The following is a 15544-nucleotide window of genomic DNA, read 5'->3' as shown; positions in this document are numbered from 1 at the left end:
TTAGCTCAACCAGCAATCCGATAAAAGACCCACGATTACATTTCTAGGTCTATCTATGCCTACGCTACATGCTGATATCAAGGCCTTGACTCTGGCACTCATATGAAACACAAGGGCAAACAAAGTGTCACTTACATATAATTCCTATTCTTCCAACACTAAAGTACAAGCAATTTAGAAACTTTAGTAACAAAGTCTATTCATATCTATCTGGACTTTAATTTAATTTAATACTTGACAAACTTTACTTACTTTTTTCTACTTCAGGTTTCAGCCTTTTATTCTTTATAAGAATCTTTCTTCTGAGGTCATTAGGAGAAGGTAAGGCTTTACCTGGATCAAGCTGTAAAAGAATTTCAAGAAAAGGCTTAATAACAGCTGTCTGGCCTCTTTGTAGTCTTATTTGGGATTTTGACTTTAGGACAGCAATGGTAAGGGGCAGTGAACAAGCAGTGCCACCTCAGGCACAACCCTGGGATGTAGTGTGACTGCAGTTATACAGTCTCCTCTGCTGCTTCCGTATCCCATGGGAAAGCTGTGCTCAGGTAAATGTTGCTGGCTGAAGCCAGCACATTGGTCTCCAGCCTACACTATCCTCAGCTGCGCTGGTCAAAACGTCTCCCCCTCTCTCCTGCCTAGCAGTGGGCATGAATGTGACCTGCAACTCTTCATCAGAGGACTTTCTACTTTCCCTCTCTCCCTGTGGTTCACACACAGTTCAAGTCACAGTTTAGCCCATTATCATTTGATCTCTAAATAAGTCACCTTTTATGGCCCCTTCAAGCTGCAATAACGCCAGTGAGGCAGCCCACACATACTTACAGAGTAGAAATGGGCTGGCACCGGTGAATGGAAAACTACCCAGTCCTTAGCTAGGTAATGAGGACTATTTTTGCCAGTAGGGCTACAGGGTCACATCTTCAGCATTTGTGTAAGGCAAATGGCAAGTTTCACATACACGAGGAAGTACTACTAAAAGGTTTGTTCCAGTTTGGGGAAGAAGAAAAAATATTATTGAGAAAAGAAAAAGTACAAAATCCTCTGATTTAAGCCCCGTCACATCACTGAGGTTAAGAAACAGAGATTTGGGTATGGTAATTAGCACCCTCTCCACCTCAGGCTTGCTAAGAATATCATGCAGGGAGTTGCTGGTATAAGGGACTCTGGTTTCCAGTGAACCATAAGTGACACACACGAGTAGAAGATATTTCCAGGACTAGTAAAAATTCTTCGAAGAAATATTTAGATATTCTTATCTTTAAATCCAACTCTGAGCTACACAGAAGCAGCATTCTAGATGAAGAAACAAAAGAACAAAGCATCACGACTTGAAACCAAATAAAAAAAGCAGAGGTGACAAATAACAACCCAGCAAAAAAAACCCAAATCGACCCAACCCAACCTCAGAAGAATGGGTGCAAACGTCCTTGCAGGAGGGTAATGATTATCCACAACCACCAGGCTAGCTCAATCATGGGAGTTTCGGCATGTTGGATGAAAACACAATTGTTCCTGAGAGCACTTGGGTTGTAATTCCACTAGGTGTCAGTGCCGCAGAGCTCATTTATGCCCAGGCTTCCAGGATGCCAGTCTGCATCCCCAAGCACAGGGTATAGCTGGACGCCCATTTGGACAAATATTTGCTTTTACTTAAAACCAAATCTGCTTCAGCCAGTGCCATGACTCTGTTAAGTCTGCCCTCCTCAGTCAGTCGAGGTATCAGAAATCAAGCACTCATAAAATACACTTTTCAAGCTCTTCCTGCTATCTCTCCAACATTTGCTTTGTGAGCAGCTGGGGACTGAATTCACGAGGAGGAATGGACACAAAATGCAGAAAGCTCCATAGTCCTGCAGAGCACAGGCAGTTGAGGCGTAATACTGAGCCCTGAGGTAGCAGCATGACGGCCTTTGGCCAGCTCTATTTTAGGCTTCCCTGAAAGCTGCTGGAAGCTGTCATTTGTGAGGAATGTGGCAAGGTGCTACATACATTACAGGGGAACGCTATAGATTTAGTTCTCTGGGATGCAGTTTTCATGGCACCAACCTGATATTCACTGAGTCTTGTGCCTTGCTGTCCCTGCAACATGCAAGGAAAGCCAAGAAAAGCACAGCTCTAGAGATGACAATGCCAAGAGGCCCCTTTGCAGGGGTCATGAACAGGAGCTGAAAGGTAAGGCAAGAGTCCTCTTCGCCATGGTCCCCCACAGCACTAAAGAGCATCTGCAGGTTTTGGGTGGCTGCTGGCAGACAGTGAGCACGTTGCTCAGAAGAGTAAGGAAGCCCTGGAGGAGTAGCTGCAAGCACTGGGTAACAAGCTATTAAAGTCTCCAATATTGTGCTTGTGAAGGAGTGGCTGTTGTTACCTCCTGCTACGCAGGAGAGTGAAGTGCATGCAGATTACAGTGCACTTGAGAGTCCAAATGAGACTGCGGGGAACTCTTTGTGCTTAATTTAATTCTTAATGCAGTAGTGGGGGCCACCTAGACTGCAGGACCTGATCTGGAGCATGAAGCATGCAAAGTGCAGCTGAAAGAGGAGGTTTCCTCAGCTGAAACCATGCAATTTATAATTAATTGGTTTTCAACAGTGACTGGCAATTTCAGAGTTATATATGACCTGCAAATACAATGTATGTGGTGTATTTTATGTAGGTGCTGATATTACGTCACACATCAAGGGGATGGATTTCCCCAGGCTGCTCGCCAGAGCCCTGTACAGAAGAGATTAAACAAATCAGATCAGGTCAAGTTTGTACCAAAAAGCGTAGACATCCAAAATCACTAGCCATTTTTGAAAGCACAGGACTGGCAGTGAACAGCATTATATATGATCCCAGTTTATCATCTCTTTTAAATACAGCTAATATAAAAAAAAAAATATACTGGCAGAATATAACATACTGGATGTGTTTCTAGAGGTTGCTTCAACAGGAGATCTCCAAAAAGATCTTCACAGTATTTTGACATCTTGTACTGTTGATATTTGCTGGAAAAGATCATGTTGGTTAATTTTTAAATAGAAAAAAAGAAATCACTATAACTCAGAGAAACAGAATAATACTATGTAATGTAGATATCCCAAATTATATACTGCCCACTTTCTCTCAACTGAGAAGTATTACTTTACTGTAATTAAACTGCCAATAGAAGTCTATTATCTGACATAGATGAATTTAGTAAGGCCAAAAAAGCAGATTAACTGAATCCCACACAACTAATGGAACATCCAAATATATTTCACAGCTTTACCACAGCTAAAAATATTGCCGTTATTAAGCTAGATAAAGATCAACTAGTATATTAAAGTACAGTCTCTTCCAAGTGACATTCAGTATACCTGCATATCCCTACACAGTTTTCAAGTACACTCAAATTACAGTATGTTTGAGCTGTATCATCTCTCTCATACATTGCACTATATAAAAAAAAAGGGCACTATATACCTGCAGTGATTTTCAAATGAAAGAATGACAGGATACTCTGATGTAACAAATGCTGTTTCCTTAATGGCTTGAATGACATCCTTTAAAATGCAATAATAGGATTCAAATTAGAACAGATCAAATTACAATCATAATGAAAGATTTTTTTTTTGTTCTCCACCCCACCCTGAGAAACACAGAGCTGAGTCTCAAATGTGCCAAGTGAAGCCAGAACTAGAACAAACTGTATGCTCACTCTTTGTTTCCCCGCAACAACCCGGACTCAGCGCCCCACAGGTGCCTCACTGCACTTGCAGCGGTGATGGCAACTTCACCCAGAACCCATCAATGCTACCCCTGGATCTGCTGCCACCTTCTCTTGCCAGGGAGAATTTCTACTCCCACAATAACTCCTGCATCTTCAGGCCGTTTCCACAGCTAAGGAACTTCTCAGACAATGGAGAAGATATTTATTCTGTGGTGCAAAGAGCCATGGGATGTGAAAATATGGGGCAAAAGAAGCAAGCCTGCTTCCTGCAGTTTCTGTGGAAAGGGAGACATAACACAGGGGCGTATGATGCAAGTCAGAAATGAGCCCTAAGATCTGAGGACAAGAAACCGTGCCTATGCGATTTGTTAGTCTATGACAAGGGAGCAGCGTCTGGGTGCTGAGGAGGGCAGGGTGCCCTGCATGGATTCTTGTCTGGGGGTTCTACTGGGGCTTACGGCCAGTATTTACCTTGAAAAGGATATCTGTACACATAGCTTTTCCATGCGTTATTATTGGTTCTTGATCTTCACCTTTGCCATCCCAACAGTCCAGCTCGACACACCTAAAGACCCAAGAAAAATGATGTCGGCTTCCTTAGTGTTTCAGTACAGGTGAGACACTGGGGACAAGTTCTGAGCAGTGACGTTCAGAGCAGTAGTTACAAAGCAGTTTTGGGCATTACATAATTCCTTTTAAGCTGCACATGTGTAATTTCAGACCGCTTTTATAACTTTGGGTATATTACCTTAAACATACTCTGTGTGGGTCAATATATTTACACTTGAACAATAATGTTTTTAGCACTGTAACACTTCTAATTTATTCTCTTACTCAGTTAACTGCGACACATTCCAGTATGTTAAGAAATTAAGCAGGAAATCATAAATTGATTCTCATTTACATATAAACTTAATTACAAAGCAGAAAGTCCTCTGGAATTCTTCAGTTGTCATTTTGAGATCAAACTTCTGTTATCTTTCTCACAACTTGTCTCCTGACATCCATTTCTACATTCCACTGCCTTTCAATGTTGGTTTTTTTTTTTTGTGAGAAAAACAGTATCTTAAGCATGCACATTTTCATTTACCACACTAATATATTTATACATTCAATTATGCGATATGTCACCACCAAGGTATATTATGGAGGTTTAAAGTATTAGATCCACAAATATTAAAGGCTGTTATCTGCTGCTTCCAACCTGCATCCAGCCAAAAGCACTTGTCTGTACATCTCCACCGAAGACTTGCCACCAAACTGCCTGCCTGTTAAATACGTATTGTGAGAGGAACTGATGAAATAATGAGCCAAAGGATGATCCATTTCTTGATATAATTCCAAACGGTCTAGGAAAACTGGGGCATTTTCATCTGACATCAAGTATCTGCAAAACCCATCACTTGATATGACACCTAGAAGGAAGAAGAAAGCACAGCAAATTACTACTAGAAATTTATAGTGGGCAGGAATCAAACTGCCTCACAGAGCAGGAACCCTAGCAAGCAAACTGCAGCTCTCCCCTTCCAATGCTCCAAGCTGATCAGCAACTGTGTCCCTGGTGCAAAATCTGCCACTGTGTTCCCAGATAACAAAAGAAAAAAATCAGGTGCCCACCTAGCTCAATATCCTATGTCCAGCACTCACCGTAGTAGACCTAAGGCATCAAGAGGATGTGAAGAAGGCAAATAAGTAGTGACATCTCCTCAGAATACTCGCAACAGTTTTGAGCTTTGGGACTTTGAGAGACAGAAATTGTGAGCTTGCATGTACCAGTCTTCTATGGTACTTTTCTCCCCTCTTTGACATTTAGTCCTGCCCTGACTGTGCTACTTTGCCGTTAATCACCTTGCAGCTTGTGCAGAGACTGTTCTCCGCTGACAAAAACAAGTGGAGGTGTACAAGGTGTATTTGAAAACAGTCGCACATGTTCATTTGCAAAGCATTAGGAAAATCTAAGATACCTTCAAGTTTAGTGTCTGAAATACATGTTTATTCTTTTATAATGAAAAGCAAGCCATTTTCTACAATGAACATGGGATGTACAGTAATTCAGAGGACAGTATTCGTAACACTTTTATTTCTCTGCTGTTATATGCTTCATAAAGTATAAAAAAAATATAAATCGGGATAAATTTTAATGAAAACAAGGTAAGAATAATCAGTACTGCACTATCACTTTTAAAGTGGCCAAGAGACAGTAAAATGATCTGGGGTAGGGAAGGAGGGATTACCCACAAGGAGTCATTGCAGAGCATAGTTATCTGGCACTAATTTGGAGTTTGCTTTCCCTGAAGTCATGTATGAACACTCAGCTATTGTTAAGGGACAGGTTGCAGCAGTCCTGTTTTTATTTAAAACAACTTTTCTCTTACACAGACAACTCCAGTAATCCTGCTTTTCATTCTGCTCCTAGCTTTCTGAAAAAAAATCCTCTACTGGAGCTTAAGTTTTCTGTGCTTGGTGTCAGCCAGAGGTGAACTGTTCTGGAATGTCTTATTCAAATCCTCTCAGCTGATTCTGACTTTTGGAAGAAGGGGGAAAAAAAGGGGGCAAAATGGAATTTTCAACTTTAAGAATGTTTTTAGTTTGTTGATCACTGAGAACTTAAAAGGATAGAGTTGACTAAAATCAAGTAATTAACACTTGGAGAATTCTACTTAATGTAGAGAGGGAGAGAAATAAGCTACACTGCTTGTGAGTGGAAAACCCTCATAACATTTATAATGACTCCTACACAAGAGAAGTACCTCCCTTTCTTCCAGGTGATTCCTTGAAAGTCCATGTTTTCACAGAACTAAAAGAGCAATCTATTAACCCAGCGTACAACGCAGTGTCTGCAGTAGCATATACAGCACAAGCTCTTCCTCTAGCGGTGTGGTCAAAAGGACCAAAGTACTATAAGGAATGGTGAAAGCTACACATCCAGCTACGGAAAGATTCCCTAAATTTATAGACTGAGGAAGAGGACTGTAAACTCTTCCCAACCACTGGCCCAAAGGAAGTGAAAGGGGCAAGTGTTGCTGTGGAAGGCATTGCTGGCATCAACGCCCGTGGCCATAAAGCGACATAAAGGCACACAGGGAACCCAACGAGGCTGCAGCACTGAGCGAGAGCTGCCTCGGGCTTTACTGAAGCAGTTTAAGATATTGCCTCCTTCTGTTGTCTGCTTTGCACATCCTTCATCAGCAGGGGCAGCACTAGGGGATGTGTAAAAGCTATTCAGCTTCTCCAGTGCTAGCCTGACACATTAGCCTAAATGCCTAGTGAAAGTGGCTTCCTGTTAGGATGCCTGAAGGTCTATGGGCTTTGCAAGGCTGCAGTCTCCTCCTCTGCATGCTACAGTGACAGTAACTTCCAGCAAAAAGGCAGGGACAACAGATGGGGATAGCAATATTTTTAATTTCTGCAGTTGATCCCAACACAGCTATTTCAGCAGAATGGATAAGAACTGGGAGCCAAGTTCAACCACTGACACCTCCAACACCCATAGCAGCTCAGGACATGAGCAGTCGAAGAACGGCTTGGAGACTCCTCCTGCAATTTTCTTGCTCAGAGAGAACATTTTTCAATGCACCCATGTAAAATACCCTGTTCTAAGCTAGGCTGCCGCCCTCAAGCACTATACAGATTTTATTATAAGAAGGTGGATGCATATCCAATTGCACAGGTGCTAATTTATTTTTTATTTTTTACACAATGTCTGTACAGCTTTGTAGTATCTCTGAGACCTTGGCCATAGCCACATGCATGTTGCCTTGTTGCTAGAAGGAGTCTCCATGTTGTTCCCCATTTACTCAATCCTAGCCTCTCCCATTTTGTATCAGGATGGCTGCCTTTGTAGCCACACGGTAACCTGGATCAGGGAAATTATCCTTCTAAAAAAATCATTGGTTTTGAGGGGAAGATATTTTTCAGCAGATCAGTTTTCTGATTGAGCTCACTGGGTGGCCACAGAAGTGCTTTCCCCCTGACCACAAGGGCCGTAAGCTCCCTTTTAAAAGTCTGGATGCCTCAGAACAAATTCCGCAAATGCCTAAAACCAGTGCATACTGAATTCCCTCCCACATTTACCTTTACTCTTCAAGTCTTCATCTGGCTCATATGTCTCAATTATCTGCATTGCTCTTTTTGTGTCATAAAAGGGAAATAAAATTTCATTGAGCCGAGGATCTCGTTGATGCTAAGGTTAGAAAACAACGGAATTCAGCAAAACAATATAGTGCATGGCTATCATCCAAGAGCATTTCATTACTGCAGATGAGAAAGAAAGAAGTGGACATTTAAAAAAAAAAAAAAAAAAAAGAGCCCTAAAACTTACAGACTATTCAACAGTAACTTTAGCTTCAGACGGAAAACGAACCTTATCTTTCATAAGAAACCTAGGAAGTTTGATTATAAAAATACTTCAAAAAAACAATCCAGTGCAACCATATAACTGGTCTTACTGTTGCTTGTTCATGAAAGTAATGACTGCACATGGTATACGTGCAAATAAAATGTTGAAAATAAATAGCTAAATCTCTCTTCTTTGCAAATTCTGTCTTCCTAATCTTTTTTGGAGGTCATGTAAACTGACAGACTTGACTGATGGTACTATAATCACCTCTGCAAAAATGCATGACTTCAGCAATATCTACAGCTAAAGCAAAAATTAAAATAAAGCTATACTATAAATTCAGAATTTGAAACCCGAGTTTAGAAATATGCGACTACTGATGTTTATTTGTGAACTGCAGAAACATTGTGTTATTAACTATTCAAAAAACAGCGTAGGTTCTTAGAAGAAATATGTACCACTTAAAAGAGCTTCACAGTATCATCTCTTCAATTCACAGTAATTTACAATATTAGGATTTCATAATATATGCAATATTTAGATGCAATTTAGCAGTGATTTCTAATACACTACTAAAACTCAGAGTTTTTAAGTTTTCACTTAGTAGTGTGCTACGTAACTTTTGTTTTTCTCCATGCTGGATTAGAGCTGCACACTGTGTGCCTGATTCTCCATTAAAAGAAAACTAAAAACAGAATTGAACGGAGTTGTGGCATGTAAGCAGATGCAATAAAACAAAGAAATAAATATGACTGTGAAAACACTCTTTTACCCCAGTAGGTGCACAGTTTTCAAGCTTTAGTTTAAGCAGAATTCAGAAATGTAACAGGCCACCCCCATATCAGTGATCAATAATTTGGAGCGGACAGGATGGTGTTGATATGGCTTGGCACAGCACTATCAGCATTTGCTGTAATTCCTTATGTGTAAATTTTGACTTTTTTTTTCCTGAAAAAAGCAATATCCAATCAAAAATAAGCACTTGATCTCTTTTTTTTTTTTTTTTACAATCAATACATTGGTGCATGTGCTTAATTAATTCCAAGAAATTACAACCAATGCCAATTTAATCATGCAATTAAGGAGGGATCTTTCAAGTAATGCTACTGACAGTCTGCAGCATCTAAAATACAGCAGTTTCATTCACTACAGATCGGCTGTCCGGATATCTAAGTAAAACTCAGATGAAATATGATATGAGAGCAGATGGATGCAGGACATAACTTGCTAAGCAGCACACAACAGCAACACAACACTGGCATGCAACAGTACAGTCTACTGTGACAAATGACAAGCTTTATACCATTAGTGACAATACACCAATTCAAAAAATTGTAAGAAATAGTAGGGAAGGTTCTCAACTCAAGAAAAGTGCTCTTCCCTACTCTCTCTCTTCTATAGTCATAAGCAAACAGAAGAAAATAAATGGGATAAAGCAAAAAGTCTCCTCTTGAGAAAGAGTCCCAGAGTTATCAAAAGGATCTAAGAGCAAAATATTCTTCTAGTAGCATTGATCATTGCTCATTATCAATTTTTCATGTCTTTATGTTTACTTAGTTTAAAAAAAAAAAAAAAAAGCAAAACTGACAACTGATGAAGTTTTACTTAAAAAAAGGAAGAATGCTTACTAGTGTCTCTTGGGGAAACATTCTCCACTACTGAGCTTGTTGGCACAGGCAAGTTGTAACACAAAAGCTGACCAAAACTAAAAGCATGAAGTTTCATCTAGAAAGACAACATGCTCCAGGACTAATTGTGTATGTCCAACAAAGTCGCATTTGATTGTTCTAGTTACCATATTAGACAGGACACCCTTACACTAGGCGTTCTTAACCATATGAGGGTGAACCATCTAAAAGCATGGGGAGAAAGAATGCCTGCGTGGTTCTGCAAAGAGAGAAAGATCATTTAGCCTCCCCAGCCTGGCCTCCAGTCTTCTCTTTGAGTGGATCCAAACTGAGATGCATAGCAGCTAATAATGTGCCGGAACCAATTTTGCCTCTTGAATTTGTCCTGTGCAGCGCTAAGAAGGGTGTGCTTTTGTGGAGGTGAAAAACAGAGGGAGATAGAAAGGGCAAGCGAGCGAGTGGGAAGGAGGGAGGAAGAGCAAGGAAGTGGGAAAGAGCGGGATAGAAAAGGATCTCCTCATACCTCCTTCCCAGGAGAAAGGATGAATCCTGGTCAGACTACTGAATTCCCGTTCTGACTGTTACTTGGCTTATTAATTTATTGCTGCAAATGAATGGCAGGAGCACATCTCAATAGTAGTGATTTCAATTTTTTTTCTACTACGTCTTCTTTTTTCAAAATTTGACTTTAAAAAAAGAAGACCTAGACAAAATACTCGGTGCCTGACAATAATTAAATTTCTAAAAACTTCCCAGAAGCTTTAATACTGATACGCAATTAAATCAGCTGCCAGCCAGCAGCATTTAGAAGTCAAATAGAGACAGCAGTTTGGAAAAACTCCAGGAAAGCAGCTCACTCTCCACTCATACCCAGTAACGTATTCTCATGCTCCCTTAAAAACCCATAACACTTAGAGCTTCTGCAGCATGCCTTGGAGGTTACTGAATTCAAAATAATTTTGGTTAAAGACTCTCATGAAGAATCGCTCTGCCAAGTAACTCCCCTCTCCTATATAATGATAATAATCTTTTTAGATTTTCCAGCATTAAACACCACTGCTAATTGCAGCATTGGCCAGCTGTCAAGGCCACAGAAATGATCATTTCAGGAGGGAGATTCTGGGTCATTTAGTGCTTTTCAAATCATGACCAAAACTTTCAACTCTATTTGAAGACCAAAAGACCTCCAGTACAGAGCCAAAGGCATTCATTTCAGTCATCAGAATGAATGTCCTACTCTATAAAACCACTTGACTAATTTTTCCCAGCTCTGGTTACCAATCAAAGGGCCAACTACAAGATCTCCAATTGCAAAACGTGTTGTGTCGGTAAGAATGTAGCCACAAAGATGCATCTTTCTCCAATACCACCCATAGAATAAGGCTTCTAATTCTGTAAAAAGAACTGCTAAAACCCCACAAAACTAAGAATACAATGATTCAGTTTTAATTTTTTAATCAGTTACTGGAGATAGCCAGGACGTTCTTACAATTGCTGGCAGCTCTTCTTCAAAAGTTTGGGCTTCAAGGAAGCATACTGTAAACTAAAACAATTACAGAGATCAATTTTAAAATAACGATGAAATAGTAATTCACTGAAAAATTAGGATTAACACTAAAAGAAAATCAGAAGCTAATGTGGTTCAAGGCGGGGACAGGGCTGTGTGCTTCAAGCAGTGAAGTGTATCTATCACTACAAGTGAACTGGGGGGCTGAGGCACTTTAAGGGGATGATCTATAATTTAAATCACAACATTATCCTTTCTCTCTTCAGTGCAGAAGCAAAAATGACATGCCTTAGCTATGACCCCAGCCCTGCAAACATTTAGATGTTGAACTTTGTAAATAGCTGTGACAAAAGAACATCTCACAGTAGTAAGACTGAGCGTGTGCTCCAATTTGCTAACAGAGAACTATATGGATACAAACTAAGGCCCCAAGTACGTAACCATTAGTCCTGAAGCTGTTAATCTTCTCACTATCTTTTATTTTTGAATACTCTTTCTACGTGTAATTCAGGTTTGGTGAAGAGTAAGGCATGCATTCCCTGCTGAAAAAGAAAATTGTGTTCTAAATTTGATATATGGGGAACTTACTGCTTGAATCTTCATATAGCAGTATCAGATATATAAATAAATATATCTATATATACAAAAGATATAGGGTAGATTTATAACTAGGAAAATAATTTTAGATGGCAAGATTTTTGGTAATGCACCCAGTCCCTAAAAGATCACGCAGAGAGGTAAAGCAGCTATCCATGTTCCAGATGGCAAGAATCTACTCGTAGAAAAACAAGTAGAATATGCCTATTTTCCATGTATATGTTCTTGTCAAATCTACATAGTGCATTTATTGTTGCAATTCATGACTGAATGAGTCAGTCTTCTATAACTTACTGTGCTTTAGGAACGGGAAAAGAACCCAACACCGCACTGTTTATTGAACTACTTCGCACACTCATGATGTTTTTAAGAAATACTAAATACTCTTGCCAACAACTGTATTCTGGAAACACAGCAATAAAAATATTTCCTCTTACTCTGCACACATAGTATTTTAAAAACCATATACAAACTCTTAAAATACCCTCTTAGCTCTTAGATTTGTAATAGATTGAAATAATACTGTCGAGAAGAATCAAACCACTGTTTATAAAAGCCTACATAAGTTTTTCTATTATTCAGAAGGATTACCAGATATATGTAGCTGTGCTCTACAGGTAAAGTAATTGCTTATAATAAAATACTGGGGGTATTTTAGTTGAAATGGCATTGAATGTAACAGTTTAAAATGTGTAAAACATACATAACACACAACATAACACAACAGCAAGTAATCAACAGATGCAATTTCCAAAGCCAACATGTAGAAAGCACAACATACAAGGCTGAAGCTGATTTTTGCACCTGGATGTTACCATAATGGAAAGATCAGCAGATCAAAAGCATAGCAAATAATGGCATGATTCATGCAACGGAAAGATTGGAAGAAGCAAGCCACTGCAGACAGACTTGTATGGTAGTTAATGTATGAAAAAGCTTACTTCATTTAGAAAGCTCACTAATTGGTCTACCGTTAAATAATCAGTTTTGTCTCCATTGCTGAAAAGAAATTTATTAGAGAATGTAAGTTTTCATATACGATGCTACAGTAGGTATGATTTACATGTTGACATTGCTGATACTTTTAAAACCACCTGCTTTTCTACCTGAAGTACCTCTATAATCTCAAAATGAACAGTCACAGAAAACACACTAACTCTCTATGCTTGGCACAGTATATCTCCCATACTTCTTATAACTTAACAAACATTACTTCATAAAACAACATGTAAGTCCTCCAGCTGAGAATAAATTGAGTGAAGAAACTTTTTAAACTTCGAATTTCTTATTTAATTTAATTAGTTCACATACTGTGTTAATCACCTAAAGGAGCAAGTTAAAATTACAGTAGTTAGTAAAGCCAATGCAAAAAAAAAAAAAAGTTCCAGGTGCTTCCTCTAACTCATGTAAAAGTTGCTCTAGAATACAGAGTGAACTTTTACATTAACAAAGTGAGAGGGAAGGAAGGGGAAAATCAGAGACTGAGTTTGTCTTAAAATACTGCTGATGCTACTAGGATTCAAAGCTAGATAATCTTTACAGTGTTCTGTCACTATTAGACATGGACTAAAAATACAGCAAAATGAGTTTAAAGCAAGATTATATTAAATTTGAACTTACATCTTCTTAAAGAGGTCCTCTATGTCAGTTCGGGGACATATCTTTTGAGTGAGCTCATAAAATTTCTCATAAGTAAATGCTGCAGGCTCAATTTCATCATTCTGCAACAAAATGCAAAGGTACATTTATCCAGCAAAAGAGCTTATATGCTATTTTCCCAAAAGTGTATCTTATATTAGAAAAAGCAACGGAGAACAGTTTTAGCTCTTTACCTAGTATAAGCTTATCTAGTTTCTTTTGCATTTCCTGAAAACAGTTCTTAATTCATCTTTATCAGAGATCTGTTTGATGTGCTTATATTCTGACCTCACGTTAACATTAATGCTACGTAAACACAGAACTGGAAAACAGTCTTTATTTTTCTTCTGAAGCTTAAAAAAACCCAAAGTCCAAAAGACTGTACAAACTTCAGGAAACTTAGACTGAAGCCAAAGAACATTGAGAAAGAGTTCCAGGTTTGCTGCAAGGGTTTTAAAAAGCAAAGCAGCTCTCATACAGGGGCACGTAAAACTTCCATGATGGAGGGAACACATGGCTAACACATTCAGTATCATGTCCTCCTCTGAACAAGATGAGAACTGCAGCAGTGAGGAAAAAATTCATCTCAGGTGCCAGGCACTGCTACGGCTGGGGGTTCGTGTCTTTCTACACCCCCTCTTGCCGGCTGGAGACAGCAAGCTGCTGAGCCTGCAGGGCTGCCCCTCACCAGCTTCACCAGGCGCTTGCTGTGGTCAGTCCAAGAATCAAGGGCTGGAGTCTCCAAAATGAAAGAACGGAGACTGGGCAGGGAGCAAAGCCGAAAAAACTAGCTGCAACTGTAACCAGCTGTCACCTCTCTGGGGCTGCTGGCAGGGGACCCTGCTGCTAGCGGGACAGAGCTGGACAGCAGTTCTCCAACGGAAGGGAGCAAAGAGCAGGAGGAGTCCAAGAAACGCAACTGAGAGGACAGCATGCAACAAAAAAGTATTATGTGCATATTCTGCGCTCACATACTTTGTATAAATGATGAAAGGTGGTCTGTTACAGAAAAGAAGTCTCGTCTAAGAAGTTTACGGACCACTATGTCATACAGATTTAATTACATTTTGGTTTTAGTAAACAATCTACAGTGATTAGTAAGTTACTCATGAACAACAGGCATGTTTTTATGTGATGTAAATTACTTAGGTCATAGCTACGAATATGAATGATTCATCAATTTATTAGTATACAAAAAAGTTATTCAAAACCACTAAATACCTTTCCACTGGGAAGACCTAATTCTTTAAGTGCCTGAAAGATCACTTTTTCTGTTTTACCTGATGCAAAGGTTCTGGTAATGCTAAAACAAAAAAGAGCGGGGAAAAAAAGGAGAAATGTTAGTCACTTTTTAAACAACCAGTTCTCTCTCTCTCTCTCTCTCTCTCTCTCTCTCTCTCTCTTTTACTGTCAACATTTTCCTCTGGCTTAAACTGATGAATGTAAGCATCTTCCAAGTAATAGTGCAGCTGAAAAAGTGCTTTAAGCTTCACAGAGCAGCAGTGCTCTGCCTGCAAGCTATCCATTAGAAAATATATCAAAATAACGGACTGCAAAAAGAACAAATATATTTTTTCCAATATACTGGGATACAGAGCATGCATGCAAAAGCACTATAGTGCAAAGCACAATTCTGTTGGCTCTTGTCATCTCTATGCATAGATAAATGACTGCTTAAAAAGCAGTGGATTCTACAAGTGAGGACACTCATGTCTCCAGCCATTCCTGGTTGTGGTGACTTCCCTTCCTTTCCAAGCATTAACCTATGCCTTCCAGGTCACCCCTACGGTAGGTATGAACCATTTCCAATGGCAGCTTCCCTCCTCTTTCCTTTTCAAGCAGTCACTGCCAGCAAGAGACTCTCACGTGCATGTCAAATCTCATTCCCTGCTCCCTCACCAGCTGCAGTGCTCACTCCTCCCTTTGAACGCTCCCTCACCTTATGAATATCCCTGTTGTAGATATACTATGCACAAGTCATTTAAGTAGGTGTCAGCTGCCACTCAAATATTTCCACCAAACTGATTAACATCCACTTCCTTCCACAGAACAGGGGTGATGGTGATTTCACCGTGCTTGAGACTGACAAACTGGTTTCACTTGAAATTAAATAAATCCAATTAAAGCTTAGCTATTTGGTATGA

General features: G+C 39.6%; 1 protein-coding gene across 5 annotated transcripts in view; it reads right to left on the bottom strand.

The window, feature by feature from the left end:
- PLCB4 (phospholipase C beta 4) overlaps positions 1-15544 on the bottom strand; it is a 208890-nt gene that overhangs the window by 55825 nt on the left and 137521 nt on the right. For all 5 annotated transcript variants that reach the window (XM_087775128.1, XM_087775126.1, XM_087775127.1 and 2 more), the window contains 9 exons: positions 14622-14703; positions 13383-13483; positions 12704-12761; positions 7766-7874; positions 4896-5106; positions 4163-4256; positions 3445-3524; positions 2903-2987; positions 253-343 (listed from right to left, as the gene is read on the bottom strand). In XM_087775128.1, coding sequence (XP_087631254.1) covers positions 253-343; positions 2903-2987; positions 3445-3524; positions 4163-4256; positions 4896-5106; positions 7766-7874; positions 12704-12761; positions 13383-13483; positions 14622-14703 — 911 coding nt within the window. The remainder of the gene's footprint in view (positions 1-252; positions 344-2902; positions 2988-3444; positions 3525-4162; positions 4257-4895; positions 5107-7765; positions 7875-12703; positions 12762-13382; positions 13484-14621; positions 14704-15544) is intronic.

The sequence above is a fragment of the Nipponia nippon genome, unplaced genomic scaffold, assembly GCF_047370975.1.
Source record: "Nipponia nippon isolate SJK-2023a ecotype South Korea unplaced genomic scaffold, ASM4737097v1 scaffold_4, whole genome shotgun sequence".
Lineage (NCBI taxonomy): Eukaryota > Metazoa > Chordata > Aves > Pelecaniformes > Threskiornithidae > Nipponia > Nipponia nippon.
This window is presented reverse-complemented; position numbering and strand designations above follow the sequence as displayed.